The sequence below is a fragment of the Danio aesculapii genome, chromosome 21, assembly GCF_903798145.1.
Source record: "Danio aesculapii chromosome 21, fDanAes4.1, whole genome shotgun sequence".
Lineage (NCBI taxonomy): Eukaryota > Metazoa > Chordata > Actinopteri > Cypriniformes > Danionidae > Danio > Danio aesculapii.
Window position 1 is genome coordinate 38,221,127 of NC_079455.1, and position 23,609 is coordinate 38,244,735.

General features: G+C 36.7%; 1 protein-coding gene and 1 long non-coding RNA gene across 2 annotated transcripts; one reads left to right on the forward strand and one right to left on the reverse strand.

Annotated features, from left to right (window-relative positions):
- The first annotated feature begins 3,677 nt into the window (after positions 1-3,677).
- dipk1b (divergent protein kinase domain 1B) lies at positions 3,678-22,258 on the forward strand. The gene is made up of 5 exons (XM_056446390.1): positions 3,678-4,165; positions 12,168-12,302; positions 16,521-16,628; positions 18,638-18,814; positions 21,188-22,258. Exons 1-5 carry the CDS (start codon positions 4,100-4,102, stop codon positions 21,998-22,000), a joined length of 1,299 nt encoding a protein of 432 aa, XP_056302365.1. The 5' UTR covers positions 3,678-4,099; the 3' UTR covers positions 22,001-22,258.
- On the reverse strand, positions 10,386-16,552 carry LOC130214163 (uncharacterized). The gene is made up of 3 exons (XR_008835604.1): positions 16,480-16,552; positions 12,198-12,388; positions 10,386-10,462 (listed from the first exon to the last, which is right to left on the reverse strand). It is a non-coding gene; the product is annotated as an uncharacterized LOC130214163 (long non-coding RNA).
- Positions 22,259-23,609: the final 1,351 nt, after the last annotated feature.

A 23,609-nucleotide genomic window follows, 5' to 3' on the forward strand; every position in this document is an offset into this window, starting at 1 on the left:
TCATATGGGTTGTCTCCAGGTGCTCCGGTTTCCCCCACAAGTCCAAAGACATGTGGTATAGGTGAATTGGCTATTGTGAATAAGCTAAATTGTCCATAGTGTATGTGTGTGAATGAGAGCGTATGGATGTTTCCCAGTGATGGGTTGCATCTGGAAGGGCATCCGCTGTGTAAAACATATGCTGTATAAGTTGACAGTTCATTCTGCTATGGAGACCGCTGATCAATAAAGGGACTAAGCTGAAGGAAAATGAATGAATGAATGAATGAATGAAGGATTTTTTAAAGGCCAATTTCTTAATATCTCCTGCACTTGTACACAGATTTATTTATATCTCTACAGGATGATATGTTCATAAATAACTTTTATATGATTATGGGCCTATACACAATATTTTCTTGTACAAAAATTCCTGAAAGTGATTCTTGCTGTTTGCAGTATTTTCTGAATAATGGAATCAAGGTTATTATTGTTTTTATTGTGATCCTGCTTTTAATTTTGGTGTTAATTGCAGTCTAGTTTTAGAATGTTCCTTTAATGATTTTTTTAGTTTTAGTTTAGTTTTAGTTTTTATATATTTAGTTTGTGTAGTTCTAGTTTATCACCGTTAACAGAACTAATTCTACTAATTGCTAAATTAGTGTTCATTTATTCATTTTCCTTCGACTTAGTCCCTTTATTCACCTGGGGTCACCACAGTGGAATGAATCGCCAACTATTCTAGCATATGTTTTACACAGCGAATGTCCTTCAACCCAGTTCTGAGAAACACCCATACACTCTCATTCACACACATACACTACGGCCAATTTAGCTTACCCAATTCACCTATACCTCATGTCTTTGGACTGTGAGGGAAACCAAAGCACCCAAAGGAAACCCACAGCAACACAGGGAGAACATGCAAACTCCACACAGAAATGCCAACTGGCCCAGTAGGGACTCGAACCAATGACTTTCTTGCTGTGAGGTGACAGTGCTAACCACTAAGCCACCGCGCCGCCAAGTTTACATTTACTCTTGTGCAAACCTCTTAATGATAGTGAAAATACTATTATTGTTTGAAGAGACGCTGAACCCAAAACCACAAAAATAAAACTAATAAAATATAAAAATTGTCAAGAATTTAGACAAACTTCTTCGTATTAAAGATCACACAGTATAGGTACTGTTGTTGAATATACATAGTTAACTTTTTGGGGGAACAGAAGAAAAGATAGAGCACATTTTTTGTTGATATAGAAATTACGTTGTTACATATAATACTGGCGCCATCTACAGGTGTTTCTGTAAACAGCTGCAGGTCAGACTTTCCGTCAAAGTACAGTGCTAATTAATTAATTAATTCATTCATTCATTTTCTTTTCGACTTAGTCCCTTATTAATCAGGGATCGCCACAGTGGAATAAACCGCCCATTAATTCAGAAAACGATTATAAGTTTTTTTGCTAATTATTCTTTTATTTCAGTTTGTTTTCAGTGACTGCTGTTAGTTTAATTTCGTTTTAGTTTCTCATTAATTGTGATTTTTTTTCCATTGTATTTCAGTTAACAAAAATGTTTTTTGACTAATAGTTTTTGTTTACTTTAAATAAAATAACCTTCAATGGAATATCAACTATATAACTATAAAATATCAATATCATAAAACTCTTGACTCAAATACATAAATGAATAAATAATTTCCCAGTACTAGGTTGCGGCTGGAAGGGCATCCGCTGTGTAAAATAAATGCTGGAATAGTTGGCGGTTCATTCCACTGTGGCGACCTCTGAAATAGAGACTAAGCTGAAGGAAAATAATGAATATTTATAATATTAATGAAATATTAATGAATAAATAAATAATAATAATAATAAAAAATAAATAGAAGATTTTGAACTTGGGCGACGTAGTGGCGCAGTAGGTAGTGCTGTCGCATCACAGCAAGAAAGTCGCTGGTTCAAACCTTTTCTGTGTGGAATTAGCATGTTCTCCCTGCGTTCGCGTGTGTTTCCTCCGATTTCCCCCACTGTCCACAGACATGCGGTTCAGGTGAATTGGGTAGGCTAAATTGTCTGTAGTGTATGAACGTGAATGAGTGTGTATGGATGTTTCCCAGAGATGAGTTGCAGCTGGAAGGGCATCCGCTACATAAAACGTGCTGGATAAGTTGGTGGTTCATTCTGCTGTGGCGACCCCGGATTAATAAAAGGACTAAGCTGAAAAGAAAATGAATGAATGAATGAATTTTGAACTTGACTTTAGTCTTAAATACAGATTGCATAGGCCTGTATGTCACCTTCATACGGTATTTGTGCTTGTTGTGAATGTTTTGCATTGCAGAAGGTTTGACTCTCTATGTGCTAAATCCTGCGGAGTGAAAGTCTATCTGAGGGAATGTGAAAGCTTGACATCAAGGCTAGATGATACACCAGAGGAACTCAAACAACAACAACAACAACATCAGCCCACAGTGGATAAGACTCGACTTCATAAACATTTACAAACAGTCACTTCATATCAGAATAAATGAAAAAGCTCATTTCCTCACTGAGTTGATGTATATTGAACAGTGAATAGATTTATATAATTCATAGATGGTCCAGACAATAAATATCAGATATTCTATAATATCCACTGATGTTCCAGAATTCATGAGTTAATGTGACACTTTCACTTTCTTATTTTTCTATTCTGCCACATTCAAAGTAAATGGAGATTCTTTATTGTTTTTATTTCTATATAATATTGCAGATTATTTCAGGCCATTTCAGCGAGTTTTCATGACTTATTTTCCTGTTTTTTCCTTGTATGTATTTGTCTGTAAACATATTTAAGGTATATTCCTATTTTGCCTGTATCTAATTTTATTCATTTTATTCTTTCTTAACATTTAAATTGATCTTTTGGGGTTTATTATTATTTATTACTGCCAATAGTCATTATTTTATTATATATTTACTTAAAGATACTACAATAATTTACATAAAAGTTATATTTTTTATTATATAATTCAATGATTCAACGATCCATCTTAAGTGTCCATTAATCTGTGGGATTTAGGCTTGGTTATATCTTTTGTCAGAGGTCAAATATAAATATTCTTGTTTTTTTTAATATATTTGATGTAATTATTTAACATTTTTACTGATTAATTTCTGTTATTATATGATACTGTTGATTCTGCACCTATGATTTTATTATTAATTATTATAATTTTTATTCAGCCCTGATGGACTCTGTATAGTATCCTTTACATGTCTAAATAAAGGGATAGTTCACACATTTTCAAAGAAGACATTTTGAAGAATGTTGAAAACCTGTAACCATTAACTTCCACAATATTGGCTTTTCCTATGAAAGTCAATGGTTTTGTGGTTTCTTTGAAATATCTTCTGTGTTGAACAGAAAAAAAAACTCAACTAGGGCTATATCTTCTGTGTTGAACAAGAAACAAATTCATCTCGATAATGTCTCATATTCTCTTCTAAAATAAAAATAACAACAAAACAGAGAACTATACCTTACTTAAATCTCATTTAAATAGATTTTTGTATCTTAATCAAAATTTTAGTCAAATTGAATCGATTTTATTTATTTAAAGAGACAGTACATTTTGTTTTCTAACGCACTCTTAAATCAGGCGCTCTTCCCCTTTAAGAGGCTTTTGTGGAGTCGCAGTGAGGCCGAATCTCCAGCTGATCTCCAGTCATTCTCTCACCGTCTGAATTCGCACAGTTCGCCGGAAAAAACAAGTCCTGTGGGATCAGGATTAAACTCCAGTCTTTTCAAATGTCGGATCAGCTCTTTAAATTATTATCATCATCATTATCATCATCATCCAAATCGCATGTGGTCGCGCGCGGATGATGCCCGGATCGCGTGTCCTTGAGTTGAGCATCATCATCATCCTCATCGTCATCAGCTCGGAATGTTTCTCCATCTCACGACCGACTGCATACGAAAAAACCAGGATAAATGTGTGTTTTTCCTGCTGGAGGAGAGCGCAGGCGTGTCGTCTGTAATGGAGGAGAGCAGATGAGAAAGTGACGGCGTGTTTTATTTTGGAGAGGATCTTCATTTGGTGTCGAGCATCAGCATCGGGGTTTGCGTGAAGATGCCGAGGAGTTTACGCAGACTGGTGCACCTGGTGCTCTTCTGCCCCTTATCTAAGGGTTTACAGGTAAATTTCTGCACTTCAGTGATGGTCATTGGTCATATGTTTCTGTCAGAAAGCTGATTCGGTCGTTAGATACTTGAACATGGAAGTCATTCAGCACAATAAAAAGGGAAACCGACCATAATTGTAACACACTAATACTCAAATATCCTTGGTATAAGGTTTAATTTGAGGTTTTTTTTTCCGAGTTAAAGTTCATTTCACATTGTGACGACATATGCCACCGTTTTATTTTGGGAGAATAAACAACTATTTTACATAAAACGATATGAGGCTTATTTTCAGAAACTTTTTCAATTAAATGATGAGGTTTGGTAAAAGAAATGTCTGTCAGAAAGCGTTTAGAGGTGTTAAAATAGCACATTGTCATGGTTGTAAAAGTAATATGTCAATATTTTTCTTGGATTCATGTGTTTTGTAGCCTCACATATGTTGACATCGTCACAGTTTCATGTACTGCACAAAATATTAATACAACCAAACAAATTAGGCTCTTTTAAGCTAAATATAAAGACCATAGCATTTTTGAAGCTCTTCTATATATTATCTAAGAGTTTACAGGTAATTTCTACACTTCAGTGATAGTCATATGTTTCTGTCACAATGCTAATTTCCTCATATGATAATATTTAGCGTAATATTGCAATGAATAATCGCTATTCCGTGAATATGGAAGTCATTCAGCACAATAAGGAAAGAAACAAACGATAATTACACACTAGTACTCAAATATCTGTGGGATTAATTTTAGAAAGTTAGAGTACATATTGTGAGGATGTACCTCAGTTTTATTTAGGGAGAAAAAATAATAAAGGTATGAAGCTCATTTTCAGAAACTTTTTCAATTAAACGATGTGGTTTGGTTAAAAATGTCTGTCAGAAAGTGTTTAGAGGTGTTGAAATAGCACACGTTCATGGTTGTAAAAGTTGTATATTAATATTTTTTTAATAGATTCATGTGATTTGTTATCTAGGGCCACAAATGTTGACATTGTAATAACATGGCATAGTTTTCTGTAGGTATAACCTGCACAAAATTAAAAAAAACAAAATGATTTAAGCTCTTTTCAGCTAAATATAAAGACCATAGCATTTTTAAAAGCTTCTTCTATCCGTTATCTACACTTCAGTGATGGTCATATGTTTCTGTCAGAAGGCTAATTTCATCATATGATATTTAGCGTAATATTACAATAAATAATTGCTGTACCTGAATTTGAAAGTCATTCAGCACAATAATAAGGAAAGCTGACGATAATTGTAACAGACTAGTACTCAAATACCTGTGGTAATAGATTAAATTTTAGTGTTAGAGTACACATTGCAAGGACGTACCTCAGTTTTATTTTGGGAGAAAAAAATAATTAAGATATAAAGCTCTTTTACAGAAACTTTTTCAATTAAATGATGAGGTTTGGCAAAGAAATGTCTGTCAGAAAGCATTTAGAGGTGTTGAAATACCACATAGTCATGGTTGTAAAAGTAATATATTAATATTTTTCATGGATTCATGTGATTTGTAGCCCAGGCTCACATATGTTGACATTGTAATAACATGGCACAGTTTCGTGTAGGTATAACCTGCACAAAATATTAATAAAATTAAACAAATTAAGCTCTTTTAAGCTAAATATATAGACCATATAGCATTTTTGAAGCTCTTCTATCAATTATCTAAGGGTTTACAGGTAATTTCCATACTTCAGTGATAGTCGTATGTTTCTGTCAGAAGGCTAATTTCGTCATATGATACTTAGCACAATATTACAATGAGTAAATGCTATGATACGTGAATATGGAAGACATTTAGCACAATAATAAGGTAAACAGAGGATAATTGTACTCAAATATCTGTGGTAATAGATTTAATCTTAGTGTTAGAGTACATATTACAAGGACGTACTTCAATTTTATTCTGGGAGAAAAAAAAATGAAGCTTTTACAGAAACTTTTTCCAATTAAATGATGAGGTTTGGTAAAGGAAATGTCTGTCAGAAAGCATTTAGAGGTGCTGAAATAGCACATTGTCATGGTTGTAAAAGTAATATGTCAATATCTTTCAGGGATTAATGCGTTTTGTAACCCTGGCTTACATATGTTGACAATGTAATAACATGGCACAGTTTCATTAAGGTATAACCTGCACAAAATATTAATAAAAAACAAAACAAGTTAAGCTTTTTTAAGCTAAATATATTGACCATAGCATTTTTTAAAGCTCTTCTATCAGTTACCTAAGGGTTTACACGTAATTTCTACACTTCAATGATAGTCATATGTTTCTGTCAGAAGGCTAATTTTGTCATATGATACTTAGTAAATGCTATGATTCGTGAATATAGAAGTCATTCAGCACTATGATGAGGAAAACTGATGATAATTGTAACACACTAGTACTCAAATATCTGTGGCAATAGGTTTAATTTGAGTTAATTTTAGAGTTAGAGTTTATTTTACATATTGTGAGGACATGCAATAGTTTTATTTTGGGAGAATGAACAACTATTTTACACAACTCAATTCAATTTTAAAGTTTGGTAAAGGAAATGTCTGTCAGAAAGCGTTTAGAGGTGTTGAAATAGCACATTGTCATGGTTGTAAAATTAATATGTCAATATTTTTCATGTGAGTTGTAGTCCAGGGTCACAAATGATGACATTGTAATAACATGGCACAGTTTTATTTGGGTATAACCTGCAAAACATTAACAAAACAAAACGAATTAAGCTTGTTGAAGCTAAATATATAGACCATAACATTTTTTAAGCTCTCCTATTGGTTATCCATGGCTTTACAGGTAATTTCTGCACTTCATTGTTAATAAGAGATTTAGAGGTGTACTGTGATCCTTCAATATTTTATTATTTCATCAAATGTCTCTTTAAAAGATTGGATTAAAATAAATGTCTACCAGTTTATTCTCTAAAACAGGCTAAAAATGTGTTATAGTTGTTTTTTGCTTGGAAAAAATGAAATAAACAGTATATTCCAATGTACAAAATAATTAGGCTGTATTGCAAATTTATTTTTTTTGATGCTTGAAAACTTGATTTCAGTCACCCTATACTCTGTTATTGTGTGGACAAACAGCTAAATCGTGTGCAAAAAAAGTGTGGCTTTGAAAACATCCGTTCATGTGGACAGCGACTAAGTTGATTGTCAGGCATGCTCTATCCTGTTTTCTGTCCTCAATCTGGCAACCTGCATGTGCATCGTCAATGTGAAAAAAAGTCTCCAATATTTTGAATTTGGACTGCAATTCCTAGTTTAACCACTAGATGACCACTAGAGACCTTACCTTTAAATTTACATTTTATGACTCACCAAAGACCACAGTTTCATCTAAAACTCTAATGACAAAATATATCGACATCTTAGAAATGGGGTGTCCAAACTCGTTCCTGGAAGGCTGGTATCCTGCTGACTTTAGCTCTAACTTACTTCAACACACCTGCCAGGAAGTTTTTAGTATATCTAGTAAGAGCTTCTTTAGCTGGTTCAGGTGTGTTTGATTAGGGTTGGAGCTAAACTCTCCAGGACACCGGCCCTCCAGAACCGAGTTTCGACACCCCTGTCATGGACGAACATTGTAAATTAACAGCAAATGTTCATTTTTCAGTGACTCGTTTCCTTTAATATACTATTTTTCCATCTTCAGCTAATCACACAGACACACTGTTCTGAGTGTGTTTCTGCAGATCCGCACTAAGAGCCCTCTTTCTTAAGTGCACTCACTGTAAGTGCGCAGTGAGACCGCTTGAGACTCTGTAGGTCAACTCTGTCAGATTCATCGCTGAACATGCCACAGATGACAAACGCATCTTTCTTTTCTCTTGTGCAAGACAAAATCAACACAGCAGGGAACCTAAACAAAAGCACAACTCCTCCGGTTAAACAGATCAGTGTTAAATGAATGAAAAATTTCCTCAGTTGAAGACAAAATATTCAAATTTGCTGTTGATTTACTCATCCTGGGGCTGTAAGATGTGCTTTATTTCCCCAGTAGTACATCAACCTTTGTATATTGTTCAAAGTTTCTACCCTTTCATTATGTTGGTGGCTGTTTTTGCCCCATTGACTTCCATTATAATGACATTTTTTGATTGCAAAGCCATGACAGCAAATAATCATGCTTTCTTGATTGTTGGTAGTTTCCCCAGGTGGGTTTGTCACCAAAAATAATCATATTTGCTGAAACACAGAGAAATTTGTGGCCAAATTAAGACTCAAAATCAATTCAGAGTGGATGAAAACATCCCCAACAGCACACAAGGGTTAAAGAGGACTTTTAGCTAAAATTGGTGATTTATTAAAATGCAAGTTATTGGCACTTTGAGAGTCTAAAAGCAAAACAAACATTCATTCATTCATTTTCCTTCAGCTTAGTCCCTTATTTATCAGGGGTCGCCACAGCGGAATGAACCACCAACTTATCCAGCATATGTTTTACACAGTGGATGCCCTTCCAGCAGCAACCCAGTACTGAAAAACACCCGTACTCTCTCACATTCACACATACTCATACACTATGGTCAATTTTGTTTACCTAATTCACCTATAGCACATGTCTTTGGACTGTGAGGGAAACCGGAGGACCCAGAGGAAACCCACGGCAACACGGGGAGAACATGCAAACTCCACACAGAAATGCCAACTGGCCTAGCCAGGACACAAACCAGCGATCTTCTTGCTGTGAGGCGACAGTGCTAACCACTGAGCCACCGTAAGAAATAAGAAATGAGAAATAAAACAAAAAAGCATTTAAAAATGATACAAAAGAAAATTAAGGAAAGAATAAACAATAACAAAAAGCAAAAGTTGCGTTTCTTTGGATTGTGTGTTCAGGACTTTTTCTTGAAAGAACACACTCACACACCTACACACTGACTGAATTTAAGGATCTAATAACAGTTGTCTTTATCAGCATGCAGTAATCAGATACATGTGTCTTCACAGAGTGACGCACACACACACACACACACACACACTGAACATTTGCAACCTTTGGCATTCACTGGCCTTTTACATGTGAAAACTGTCTAAGAGGGGAGTTTAATGGAGTTTAATCTAGTTTGTGCACATGTTGATGACCACTAAAATCTCTCTCTCTCTGTGGGTTTCTTTATGTACCTCTCAGAGTTGCAGAAACTGTTCACATTAAAAGCCAATTTTAAGCACAAGTCCATTTTCTTTCAGATGACCTTTTGATGTGGCACAGATACTACATGCATCAATGAAACACTCCACCGCAGCATAATTTTAATCGTGACATCAAGTTTCATATGATGTCATTTTTTTTAAGATTGACAAAAAAATATAAATATTGCATTTTATTATAAATAGATCGCTTCTATTGAGCATTGTAACATATAAAAATAACCCATTATTGGCTGTAAATGTTTTTTTAAGGTCAGTATGTAAGTTTGAAACCCAGTGGTTGAACTAGGTATTGCATTCGTGGATCAAAACAAACGCAAGCGCAGGTTGCCAGATTGAGGACCAACAGGAGTGAGTCTGACTATCGAGCCTAAAGGCTGATTTAAATCATGTTATAAATCAGCGGTCACCAAACTTGTTCCTGGAGGGCCGGTGTCCTGCAGATTTTAGCTCCAACCCTAATCAAACACACCTGAATGAGCTAATCAAGGTCTTACTAGGTATACTTGAAACACCCAGCCAAGTGTGTTGAGGCAAGATGAAACTAAACCCTGCAGGGACACCGGCCCTCTAGGACAGAGATTGGTGACCCCTGTTCTAAATAAAAGCAACGGCACATGATAGAAGGAATGTTTTCCATAATAAGAGTTTTTGTCCTAACCAACACCTCGAATTGATATATTATAAACGGCTTTTATTTCTTGCAGCTGAAGAACATGATAAACTGACAATGATCACCTCAGGTACGCCTCATGTGCTTTATTCAGTGTTAAATGCTAGTAATGTGAGTTTGACATTTTATTGCCATACTACTGAAAGCAGCAGCAGATAGTTCACCATCTTAAAAAATAACCCGTTTGAACTGTGACTCAGTGCAAGCCAACACATATCAGTGGTTCAGCATCTAAATTAAGAGGTTTAATATGTTTTAATTAGATTATAAACATTGCCGTTTTGTGAGTGAGTTAGGACACGGGGTTACAATGTAACCTGTTCACCTAATGTTTGCTTTCGTTATATTTATGTTATTTGAAAATTCATAACTACCCCATGTGGAACTCTGAATCTTCGTCTCATTTTGCAGTCTGCTACTGTCCACCGGAGGTTGCTTTGCTATCATGTGCACATGCTTTGAGAGCCTTCCTGAATGAATGAATGAATGATTGAAGTACGCAGTTTTCCACCAAGGCAACCCCCGGGTGCTGAAATATAATTGGCTAAAGTGGCAGTGGGCGGGTTAAATGACCAAAACAAAGACAGTCAATTTTCAAAGCAGAATATCTGAGTTTAGCATTGATTTTCAGATGAACAAGAATGTTCACTTAGCATGTTTCTTAAATATCTGCAAACATATTATGGTATTTTTATGCTTTAGAAGAGTCAAAAACGTGTGTCATGTGACACATATGCCATATATACATTAAACACCTCACATATCGTAATTTAATACGACAACATAAAAATCCTATTGTAGTTTTTTACACTTCAGCTGTATATGTGGAAATAAATTGGATACACTTTTTCAGTCTAAACGATTAGCCTCCTCTGAATTTTGTTTACTTTTTTGAATATTTTCCAAATGATGAGCAAGGAAATTTTCACAGTATTTCTGATAATATTTTTTCTTCTAGAGAAAGTCCTATTTGTTTTATTTCAGCTAGAATAAAAGCAGTTTTTAATTTTTTTAAAAACCATTTCAAAGTCAAAATTATTAGCCCCCTTAAGCAATATTTGTTTTCGATTGTATACAACAGGGGTTCCCAAACTTTTCAGCCTGCGATCCCCAAAATATCAATGCCAGTGACTCGCGACCCCCAATTTTCTCTGAGGTAGTTAGAAATATATAAACCTTGCACACATACCAATAGACCCAAGTCTATTCATCGTTTAATTTTGGAGGACGCAGACACAATCCTCCATGTTCAGTTGTGGCCTGTATTTATTTTTAATGTACATGATAGCCATAAAGGTGTCAGAAAGTTTAACAGTGCCATAAAATCAATGTGCTGCCTCTGACATTATTGCTGTGCCTTAAATATAACGTAATCACCCCAGGGATTGTAAAAATAATTAAAATGCTGATGGCTTTTTATTTGCATGTTGTTTTTTAATGTTTATTATTACCATGTTAACAATGTTACTATTTACTTCTATTGTGTTCTTCAGTATGTTATGGATAAAATATGGCAATTCTAATAGTTTAATAAAATGAATTTTATTTTTGAAAATTGCCAAGCGACCCCCCCCCTTCATTGTTTCACGAACATCCCGGGGCAATAACATCTGGATGCAACTTTTATGATGCAAGCTGAGATTGCATCACTCAGCTATGCAATGTCAGACACAATGCACTCAGTGGAGAGAGTGACGTCACTGTGACGGGTAGGGTTAGGTGAGTGCATTATAAAGCATTGGACTGCACCAGGTCTGCATCCAGACCCCTCTCTCCTGGGGGGGTCCCGACCCCCACTTTGGGAACCACTGGTCTACTGACCAAACCATCGTTTTACGCAATTATCCTAACCTGCCTAATTAACTTAGTTAAGCTTTTAATTGTCATTTTAGGCTGAATTCTTGTATCTTAAAAAATATCTAGTCAAATATTATTTACTGTCATCATGGCAAATCTAAAATAAATCAGTTAATAGAAATGAGTTATTAAAACTATTATGTTTAGAAATGTGATGGAAAGAAAATCTTCTCTCTATTAAACAGAAATTGGGGAATAAAATATACAGGGGGTTAATAATTCTGACTTCAACTGTATAAATTTAACATCTAAACGTTTGCTTCTGTTTGTCATTCTATGTGAATTATCATTGAGAGTGTTTGTTTGTGTCTCTTTAAGGCCCGTTTGCCTGCAGTGAAGGTGAAGTACCTGTTGGTGGCGTGGTTTGGGATTCTGGTGGCCAGCTGGGTGATTTACATGCAGTATTCCTCCTATTCAGAGCTCTGCAGAGGACACGTCTGCACCATGCTTATCGTAAGTCACGGCATCTTCCATAATGCATGACAAGACGTCCCATGAGTGCCAGTGCTTGCCACTTTACAGTCAGCACAGAAAAGACACTGCAGGTTCAGAGAGAGAGAGAGAGAGAGAGAGAGAGAGAGAGAGAGAGAGAAGATGATTCATGGTGATTGACAAAAACAACTTTGTGTGATCTTGTCAGTGGTGGAAAGAGTACTGAAAAATCATACTTAAGTAAAAGTATCATTACTTGCCAAACAAATGTAGTGCAAGTACCCTCAAATTACTTTTGCTGCTTGATTAAACTACTTTTTTTTTAAATAAGTTAAAACAACAAAATTCTTAAGTTGTTTTGGGAAAACGTAATTGTTTTATGTTCAATCTACTTAAATAAAAAAAAAAAATAAAATAAGTTAACTTATACTCACAGGCCACTTTATTATGTACACCTTACTAGTACTGAGTTGGACCCCCATTTGACTTCAGAACTGTCTTAATCCTTCGTGGCAAGGTTTCAACAAGGTACTGGAAATATTCCTCAGAGATGTTGGTCCATATTGACATTGTAGCATAACGCAGTTACTGCAGATTTGTCAGCTGCACATCCATGATGCGAATCTAACGTTCCACCACATCCCAAAGGTGCTTTATTGGATTGAGAACTGGTGACTGTGGAGGCCGTTGGAGTACAGTGAACTCATTGTCATGTTCAAGAAACCAGTCTGAGATGATTCACACTTGATGACATGGAGCATTATCCTGCTTGGATACACTGGGGTACACTGTGGTCATAAAGGGATGGACATGGTCAGCAACAATACTTAGGTTGGCTGTGGCATTGACATGATGGTCAATTGGAACTAATGGGTCCAAAGTGTGCCAAGAAAATATCCCTCACACCATTACACCACCACCACCAGCCTAAACCGTTGATATAAGGCAGGATGGATCCATGCTTTCATGTAGTTGATGGCAAATTCTTTTCTCTTTTTCAGACCATTCTCTGTAAACCCTAGAGATGGTTGTGTTTGAAAATCCCAGTAGATCAGCAGTTTCTGAAATACTCAATCCAGCCCATCTGGAACCAACAACCATGCCACGTTCAAAGTCACTTAAATCACCTTTCTTCCTCATTCTGATGCTCGGTTTAAACTGCATCACATCATCTTGACCATGTCTACATGCATTGAGTTGCTGCCATATGATTGGCTAATTACAAATTTGCCTTAACGAGCAATTGGACAGGTGTACCAAATAAAGTGGCCGGTGAGTGTAACTCCTTTATGTTGACCCAACACAAATCAATTGTGTGGAACGCAGCTTTTTTTTTTTTTTTTACAATGTAGACTCAAATGACTTTTGCTGCTTGTTTAAACTACTTATTTAAAATGAGTTGAAACAACAAGATTCTTAAGGAATTTTTGGGGACAACATAATAGTTTTATGTTCAATCTACTTAAATTTTTAAAAACTATTATTAAGTTAACTTAATATATTTGTGTTGTGTCAACATAAAGAAATTGTTTGAAACCCAGCATTCTTTACAGTTCAGAGTACTAAATAGTACTCAAAGTATGAGTAAATAGTAGCCCTTCTAAGTACTCAATAGTGAAAAATATGAAAAATTGTGCAAATTATTTCTTGTACCCTCCGAAATTAAAAATCAGTTATCTATCTATCTATCTATCTATCTATCTATCTATCTATCTATCTATCTATCTATCTATCTATCTATCTATCTATCTATCATAAATCAGTGCTATTCTTTTAAAGGGATAGTTCACTCAAAAAGAAAATGTACTCATTATTTACTCTCTCAAGTGTTTCCAGACCTATAAATATGAGGAAACACAAAAGCCACACTCACTCAGTCATTCATCACAATGGGGAAAACCAAAGAACACAACTGTGATTTGTGGAGAAATGTTGTTGAGCTTCACAAATTGAGATGTGGCTTTAAGAAAATGGCAAAAACACAGCAATTCACACTGTAATAAGCTCGTTTTCATCAGGGCAATAATAAATAAGTGTTATAAATCAGCCTAGAAGATGACTTTATGTCCAAAAAATAAAATCATCACAGAAGTTAGTTGTTTTGGGGGGTCCAAAAGTCTCTGAATCTACAGTTTAGCCTCACCTACATCAGGGGTTCCCAAATTTTCAACTTGCAACCCCCAAAATAACAATGCCAGTATCTTATGACCCCCAATGTCCTCGGAGATGTTTATAAATATACAAATGTTGCACACACACCAATTTAACTGTAAACACAACCATACTGACAACAATATGCAACAATGTAAGAATCATATCATCTTTATAGTCATTTATTAATTTGTTTAATTTCAGCATTAACCTCACCTAATGGGATGAGTGGGCACAATGTTCGAAGCACATCAAGTCATTAAATTTTGGAGGCTGACACTTGGAGAAAATCCTCCACATTCAGTCGTGACCTGTATTTATTTTGTAATGAGTGCCAAAAAGGTGTCAAAGTTTACAATGGTGCCATAATATCAATCTGCTGCAACTGTTGCTATTGATGTGTCGTTAATCTAACTTTACCCAGGGGTTGCAATCCAATGAAAAAATAGATAAATAAAAATAAATATAAAAAGCTGATGGGTTTTATTTGCATTTGTTTTCCCTTTTAAATCTAACCATTAGCTACTTTATCTTTGGTTAGTTATGGATAAAACATGGAAGTTCTAATAGTTTATTAAAATTTATTTGATTTTTGGAAATCCCCAAATGACCCACATTTCAGAATCTTCTGACTTTCATCACCACAAATAGTTTGGAAGTGTTTCAAGAAAAAGCCTGTACTATTTAGACCGAACGATCAAACTGCTAAAGACATTTTTTCATAGCCTTCTTTTCTCATATTTACCAATGTTGTAAAAAAGCGTAGGGCACTGTATGCTTTGTGTATGTGTGTATACACGTATATTGTGTCACTGTCAGGAAGTTATTGCACATCCGTCCTGAGAGAATGGAGGAACTTGAAGATTTAAAAGAAGAAGCGAGAGAGCTGGAAGTTCATAATCATGCTCTTATAGAAACCAGATTTGAATACACGCAATACTCTGTATTGTAACAGTAGGCTAATTATGCAGTGTGATTTGATTGTAATCATGATCTGTTCATCTCTGGGATGTAATCAGGAACTTCGTCTTAGTGAGAGGTTTACATTGTCAGTCAGATATTCTTTCTTAAAGGGATAGTTCAGCCAAAAATTAAATCTCTGTCATCATTTACTCAATTTTTATTTGAGTTTCTTCTGTTGAAGAATGCTGGTGATGGCACCCATTGACTTACATAGTATTTTTTTTTTTAGCTATAGAGGCCAATGGGTGCCGTCAACCAGCCTTTTAAAAAAATTCTCCTATTGTGTTCAAAGGAAAAAAACTCAGAGGTTTAAAGCCATTTTTGGGTGAACTATCCCTTTAACAAGTTCAAAAAAGAAGAAATAGATGGTGTTTTATTAGAACACTCAAAGCTGTAAAATCTATTTTCACACCGAAAGCCAAAGTTCCTCATTTCGATTTTTTCCTCCATTTTTTTTTTCAAAATGTCTTTTTAAATGTGGCACATATAAAATATGCATGAAACACTTCTTTTCTTTCTTCTTTTTCTTCCATTTTTAGTGAAGTTTATTTATAAACTAATTTCGAGAGGTTCCGTGCTTATGATTGTTCATGGCTGGTCCCTCATTAGCCAACACATGATTCACCAATCAGATGAGTCCTAATTCACTATAAATAACCAGAGTTTTTTTTTTTAAATCTCAGGCCCTGTTTACACTAATACGTTTTAGTTTTAAAATGCATAAGCTTTGCTACGGTTACACCTTCCGTCCACACTACGCCAGAGTTTTCAAGCACCGAAACTGAGCTTTTTGAAATGCTGCTGCTCCAGCTCAGTGTGAATGGGGGAAAACGGAGACAACTGAAAACAGAGGCGTGGCTGCAGACATTCGCCTAGCTGATTGGGCTCAGTGAGATTTCATCTCTCGTTTTGCAACATGCAAATTAACACTTTTATAGAAAGCAGAAATGAAAGAGAAAAAAAAGGGGGAACACAGGTGTGAAGGAGAATTTATCTGCTCAAGCATCAATCCATCATGAAACAGGCTGCCCTTTAACTGACCTGTTTGCTTGATCAATTGAGAAAAGATTCAGTATATATTTACCTTTTGTTGTAAATGCCAGTCTTTTCTTGCTTGTGTTACAGTGCGATCATTACCGCAGAGGGATCATCTCCGGGTCAGCGTGTAAATCTCTGTGCGAGGAGAAAACCCTGTCTCTTCATCACTGTCTTTCAACGTCACCAACACACCAGGTAAACAATCGAAAACAATGAAGAAAGAAAATAATAAATTAATAGAATAATGAGTCTCATTCACTAAACATGTCTGTGCATTTCAAAAATCTCAAAACACAAGAACGAATCACTTCTGCGGAAAGCCCTTATATGGAGCTGATTTGGGCGTGTATTATGCAAATTACTAACAAATAAAAAGGAGATTAAAGTTGGTATGAAATTTTAAGAACAAGCATATGTACGTGATGTATGAAAAAAAAAATGTACGCACTTATTAGTGTCGGTTTAGAGCAGGGGTGCCCAAACATTTTCTTATGAAGGGCCAAAAAACCAACCTTGATTGAGGGCTAGTGGGCCGAAGTGAGATATAGCTGCCATGGGTAATTTCCTAATTTATCTAATAATATTTCAAAACAACTAGAAAACATTGCATTATGTGAACTAATACAGCATCATTCTTTAACATTTAATAATGAAACATTTAAACATCTCATTTACAGCAGAATGGAGTTACATTAGTTTTTGACTTGATTTGTTCACCGATGTCTTCTGCATAGTTCTCCATCCGTCGAGTGACATGGTTTACATAAAAAAAAAAAAATCTGATTCATTTACAACTTTTAATTCAAACATTTCATTTCAGAGTGCTTTTTTTGTAGCTCTGCAATAAAACAAACAAAATAGGTTACGTCAAATTAGAAATGACGATCTTTATGTTAATTCGCCCAGACCCTCTCCATCCTTCACACTGTTTTCTCAGATGGGATGGTGGGCCAAATCAAAGGTTACAATGGGCCAACTTTGGCCTCAGGGCCCTACTTTTTGGCATCCCTGGTTTAGAGTGATGAACAGCTGTTTAATACCTTTAGGTTGCCCTGAGAGTCCTTATTAATTTATGCAACTTTTTTTAAATGGTATATTTATTTTTTCTGACTTCCATCTCTGAATTTCATTATCGATTAGGTTATTTTTCTTTGTCTTTGTTTATGGGTAGGGCCAGACAATATTTTTTGCTATTTCTGCAGAGAATTTTGCTAAAAATCTGCGGATTTCTGCGTAATTATTTTGGCTGTATCATAACTAAAACCTTAATATGTGAAATAAAAAATAATATCTTTTTAACTTTTATTTTAATGTTTAAAATGCAAATCCAATTAGATTCACTTTATTTGGTAAACAAAGCAAGTCACTCATATAATATCTCTACTAAAAGACAATGTACATAAATCAGATGAAAATTTTCCTATTAGTCAATAATATTACTGTAATTAATTTAAAAACTGAATAAATATAGATTTACACACATTTATTCAAGTAAATAAACAGAATGAATGATGGGCTAAAAATCTGCGGAAATCAGATTCTGTGTGGGCCTTGTTATAGATTCCAGAATTGTCTTTCTCTGGACGAGTGCCAATTTACGAAAAGTCCTTATATGGTACTGGATTGGACATGTATTATGCCAATTTACTAACAGACAAAGGAGTTTAAAGTTAGCATGAACGATACTTAAGATTGTCCTCTTTTACCCATTTGATGACGTACATCCAGTTTCTGACGTACAACAGTTTGAATTGAATTGTGTAAAAAAGTTATAGGACATCATTCTTTGGGAACCGATTGGATCATTACGTTCATGGAGGACCACCAGCTCTGCACAAATTTTCCATGTCTCCTTAACCAAACACACCTGATTCAGACCATCAGCTCATTAGCAAAGACTGAGAGACCTTCAATGGGTGTGACAGACAAATGTGACATCCAAAACATGCAGTGCTGGTGGGACTCAAGGAAAGTGGTTGAGAAACACTGATTCATAACAAGCACTACTATATATACACACACATATGAAAATAAGAAGGGTCACGCCAACTTTACGAACAAACTTATGTGAATTAAGCAGAAATATTTTTGTGTGAAAATATTAGTCCAAATATGCATTTAAATATTTAAATGTACGCACTTATTAGTGAATTAGAGCCTTTTAGGCAATTATATAAAACAATTATGATGTGTTTGTGCTGCAGGTGTACAGTGCTGTATGGAAGGAGAAGGCTGTATTGGTAAAGTGTGGGATTGAGGAAAGCATCAGAGGAGAAAATGGTCTTGATTCTCCATTACGACATGACAACAACCTCTACGACAAACCCACTCGCGGGACGTCCATGGATGAATTCAGAGCGATGCTACATGCCTTCCTCAAGGTATCTAAATCTATTAGAATTCAGGATATATTAGCATGCTCGTTCCTGGAATAATACTCAGGACTACATTTAAGGCATTTGCATTCATTGAAAAAGAGTCTTGAAAAGGCCTTGGTATACTTCAAACTGTTATTTTTTTATTTGAGGCCAAAAAGAAGTTGGCTGAGTGACGATATACTGTTTTCAAACCATCTAACACTCCTGTGCTGCAGTAGGGGTTGTAAATGTGTCACACCGCTCAAGAGGACGCCTAAACACAACAACAATGGTAATACTATGATGGTGTGTTCACACCAGATGCAGATGAACCGTCAAGCACAAGTGATTTACATGTTAAGTCAATGCAGAGATGCTATTAGACATCCTGAGGAGCGACTGACGCGATTCGCATGAATTTACCTTTGAGTGTTTGACATGCAAATCACTCTAGCTGAAAAATCTAAACTTTGATGGATATTCATGCCTATTTAACCAATTAGAAGCTTGCTCAAGTAGGGGCGTGATTATGATGTAGCGTCTGCAGTGTCCTGAAGGGAAATCCCCCTGCCGATACGGGACAACAGGTCATCAAATTGGGACTGGCGCAGTCAGAAGTACCACTGAAAGTGTCCGTCATCCAGGTGCAGCTTCTGGAGGAGTTGATGAACTCACAGAGCTAGGTGCACCTCTGAAGGATCTGATGTACCAGCGCCGAATGAATGCATGTTGTTTTTCAGCTTTCCTAAAGCACTATTAATCTCTTGATAAAATCCATGGTAGCCTTTAGCAATGGAACTGGAGGAACGCTCCTCCCATGGCGCAAAGCCTCATCTGTCTTGAAGTGAATTTCACACCCAGATTTAGCGAGTAAACACAAAAAGTTCATGTATCTAATTACATGTGCATAGCACGACGTATTTGTGCAAGCCACTTCGAGAGAACTCAGCTGAGGTGGCTTGGGTTTCGGATGCCTTCTGGCCGCCTACCTAGGGAGGATATGTCACACCAGGAAGAGGCCTTGGGGAAGACTCAGGACACGCTGGAGGGACAATGTCTCTCGGCTGGCCTGGGAACGCCTTGGGATCCCTCCAGAGGAGCTGGAGGAAGTGGGGAGAGTTGAGTCTGGAGTTCTCTCCTAAGACTGCTGCCCCCACGACTCGGCTCCGGAAAAGCGGTTGAAAATAAGATGAGATTTGTGCAAGCCATGTCTGGTATGAACACCTCATGAGAGAATAAGTTTCAAATAAAGCAAACAGCCCTCTCCAGTGAAAAGCGCCCCCATTACACACCACATTAGATCCTATATGCCGTGGACAGATGCTGAATGTAATAATGTTTTTAAAAAAAAATTCAGATGTGGCATGATGCGTTTATTGTCTGGTGTGTAATTCAGTCTTAAAAATCTCCAATTAAGTGATAGTACAGGTGCAGATATATCTGTACCAGCTTTTAGACTTGACTCTCCAGTTTATTCATGTTGCTGACTTAGTTTTGTTGCGCTGGATGTTTTTCTTCTGTCTGACTCTGAGCTACTATTGGACGTGTTTCGCATCCACGCAGTTCAAAGGTGTTTAAGACCTAAACAAACTCCCCCAAAACTCTAGTTTGCTTTGGTGGTCTGTTTTGAACTGCTGTAATGAACTTCGTTTTGGCTGGTTTTTGTTCGAAATGACGTAATTTCTGTTAATTTTTTCAATTTCGTTTGAAGTACACCAGGGCCTTGAGTGAAATAGAGAATAACTCTTTCTGGAGTGTCTCCAGTTGCAGTGTTCATAACACTCAGTCCTATAGTTGTGACTGTTATTAGAGATGCTTATTTCCTGCACAGCAAAGCTAATGAAAGTGTAACCCTCTCTCAGCTTTCGGCTGTTCCTAAAGGTCCCCTGTAGGAGGGTGAAAATGAGAGAGAGAGAACAGGGGAGGGAGTGGGGTAACAGGGAAGAGAAGCCAAAAATAACTGAAGGAGCTTGAAAAGGTCACAGCCAGAACAATACACTCACTTCCAGTGTCACTGGGGAGAAAAGACAAACACACACTTAAACACAACCCACACAAAATGCTGTAAATGGCTATTCATGTGTAATGCTGAAAGATTATGTAATGCTGTATTTTAAACGTCTCAAGGACTTTTTTTGTCAGTCAGTACTCCTACAATTGACCATTTTTTTGTACATCTCCCAAGAAAAGATCCTAAAATTATAGACCATTATAATGTATAAGACATGATATTTCTTCATTGAAAAATCTGGATATGATTTTCCCCTAGTCTTAACATCTAAATAACAAGAAAGTGAACGTACTAGACAGTGGGAAGTCAATTCATGACTATTACATTACATTTTGTATTTTAAAACATTAAGTTCTTAATTCTCTTTCATTCCCATTTTTTTACAGGACAGTGTTGGAGAGCAGTCGTCTCTTAGCACGCTTGTAACTCGTGTGATTTCTTTAGCGGATGTCAACAGTGATGGCAAAGTTTCATTAGCGGAGGCGAAATCAGTGTGGGCTTTGCTTCAGATCAATGAATTTGTGTTAATGGTGGCACTGCAGGATAAAGAGCATGCTCCCCGCCTGCTGGGATTCTGTGGAGACCTTTATGTGACTGAACACGTGGCACACAGCGCACTCTTCAGGCTGGAGGTGCCCGGCTGGCTGGAGCCAGTGTTTCCGGAAGCGCTGGGCATTGCTCTTAACCAGTGGCTTGCTCCTGCATGGCCCCGCAGGGCTAGAATAACCATTGGCCTGCTAGAGTTTGTAGAGGAGGTGTTTCATGGCGTGTATGGAAGCTTCTACATATGTGACGCAAGCCCGAGACGGGTTGGCTACAACGCGAAATATGACTTCAAGATGGCAGATCTTCAAAGCTTAGCATCAGAGGCAACAGTAAAAGGTTTTCTACGAGGAAGAACTTGCGAGGCAAATGCAGATTGCACTTATGGACGTGATTGCACTGCAACGTGTGACCGATTAGCAAGGCAATGCAACGTGGAGGTGGTGCAACCCAACCTGGCCAAGGTGTGCGCACTATTGCAAGACTTTCTGCTCTTTGGAGCACCATCCGATCTGAGGGAAGACCTGGAGAAACAGCTGCGCACATGTGTCACACTCAGTGGACTTGCTTCACAGATGGAGGTGCATCACTCCCTTGTTCTGAACAACCTCAAAACACTACTATGGAAGAAGATCTCTGATACCAAGTACTCTTGAGACCAAAATAAGGTAGTTTAAGAGAAAGGTAATGAAGAGCTAGAGAACTGGAGGCTTCTAGAGAATGAAGGTGAGAATAGCAGAGCAGCCTCTGGAGGACCAAGAGAATAGCTGAACTCTGCCACCTATGGACTTAAAAAATGTTTAACATCAGTTGCTTTTAACAGCAAAGAGGGGAAGTTGTGTATGAAGGCTCAGAAAGGGCATACACTACATCCACTGTTACTTGAAGAGCCTTTAACCCTATAGAAATACCTTAAGTTTATATTTTTCCTTTTCCTGAAAGATTTCAGTTGAAGACTATCCAAGACCTTTCCATTACCGTGAAACCCCTCCCCAAACAGTACCTTGAGTCTTGCTTGGTGGAGATCATTTTAGGTATTGGATATTGGGTTCAAGCACACAAATATATTGCTCAATGCCAAGTAGAAGCAATCCAAGGTAAGGGTTTAGAAGATTTGGTCTCCATTCCCTTCATCAGTTTGACTTGTGCAACAATCTGAAGTTGCTTTAACTTTAAAGGAACCCCTTTCTGAAAAAACAAACAACAATCTCCTTTATTTGTAATGTCCAAGGTGAAAGTAAGAGCCGAATTAGGAACAAAAACAACTGAAGGAGATATCTTTTCATACATTGAGTCCTCCTTTAGTGAATATAAATGTAAGGATATTGGGAATGAGCATAAAAATAGAAAGGTCAAGGCCAAATAGAAGTAAGCCAAGGGAGGAGTTTACAAGATGAGCTTTGCTCAATATTTGCTCAATATATATATAATATTGCTCAATATTATTTGGGTAACATTTAAGAAGAAAAACGTATCTTTATTTGACATGCTATTAGGAACAAAGACAACAGAAGAACATTGTTCGACCATCCACCCCCCTCCCAAACAATACATTGAGTGCTCCTTGGTGAATGTAAAGGTAAGGATACTGGGTTTAAGAACAAGGATACATGGGTCAAGGCCAAGGAATGAGTTTGCAAGATGACATTTCTGCTCTACACCCTCTCTCCCTTATTTTTGGAACTCAACTGAAGCCATTTAACCCTTACAACTTCTCCATTGAATGTCCAATTAGGAGCAATCACAACTTTACTTTGTTTCTTAGACCATGCAATCTATTCCCAGACAAAACATTAAGTACTGCTTAGTGAACGTAAGGGTAGGAATATTAAGTTCAAGTACAGGGCTAGTAGGGTCAGTGCCAGGTAAGAGTTTATAACAGGTCTCAAAATCAGTTCCTGAAGGGCCACAGCTCTACACAGATTAGCCTTAACCCTAATTAAAAACACATGATAAAACAGAGTCCTTCAGGCTTGTTTGAAACCTCCAGGTAAGTGCATTGAAACAGGGTTGGAACTAAACTGTGTAGGGCTGCAGCCCTCTAGGAACAGAGTTTGACACACCTGATTTACAAAATGTTAGTTTTTAGGACTTCCTTTTGAAAACAGTGTCCTGTGGTTGAAAGATCGAATGTAAAGGTGAAAGTACAATTAGAAACAAAAGGCAACTGCAAGACCATACAAACCCGTTCCCTAAGGATCTTGGCTGCAAACCCAAGAATAGTAGTATCAATTGCAAGACGTAACCAAAGTAAAGAGTTTCTAA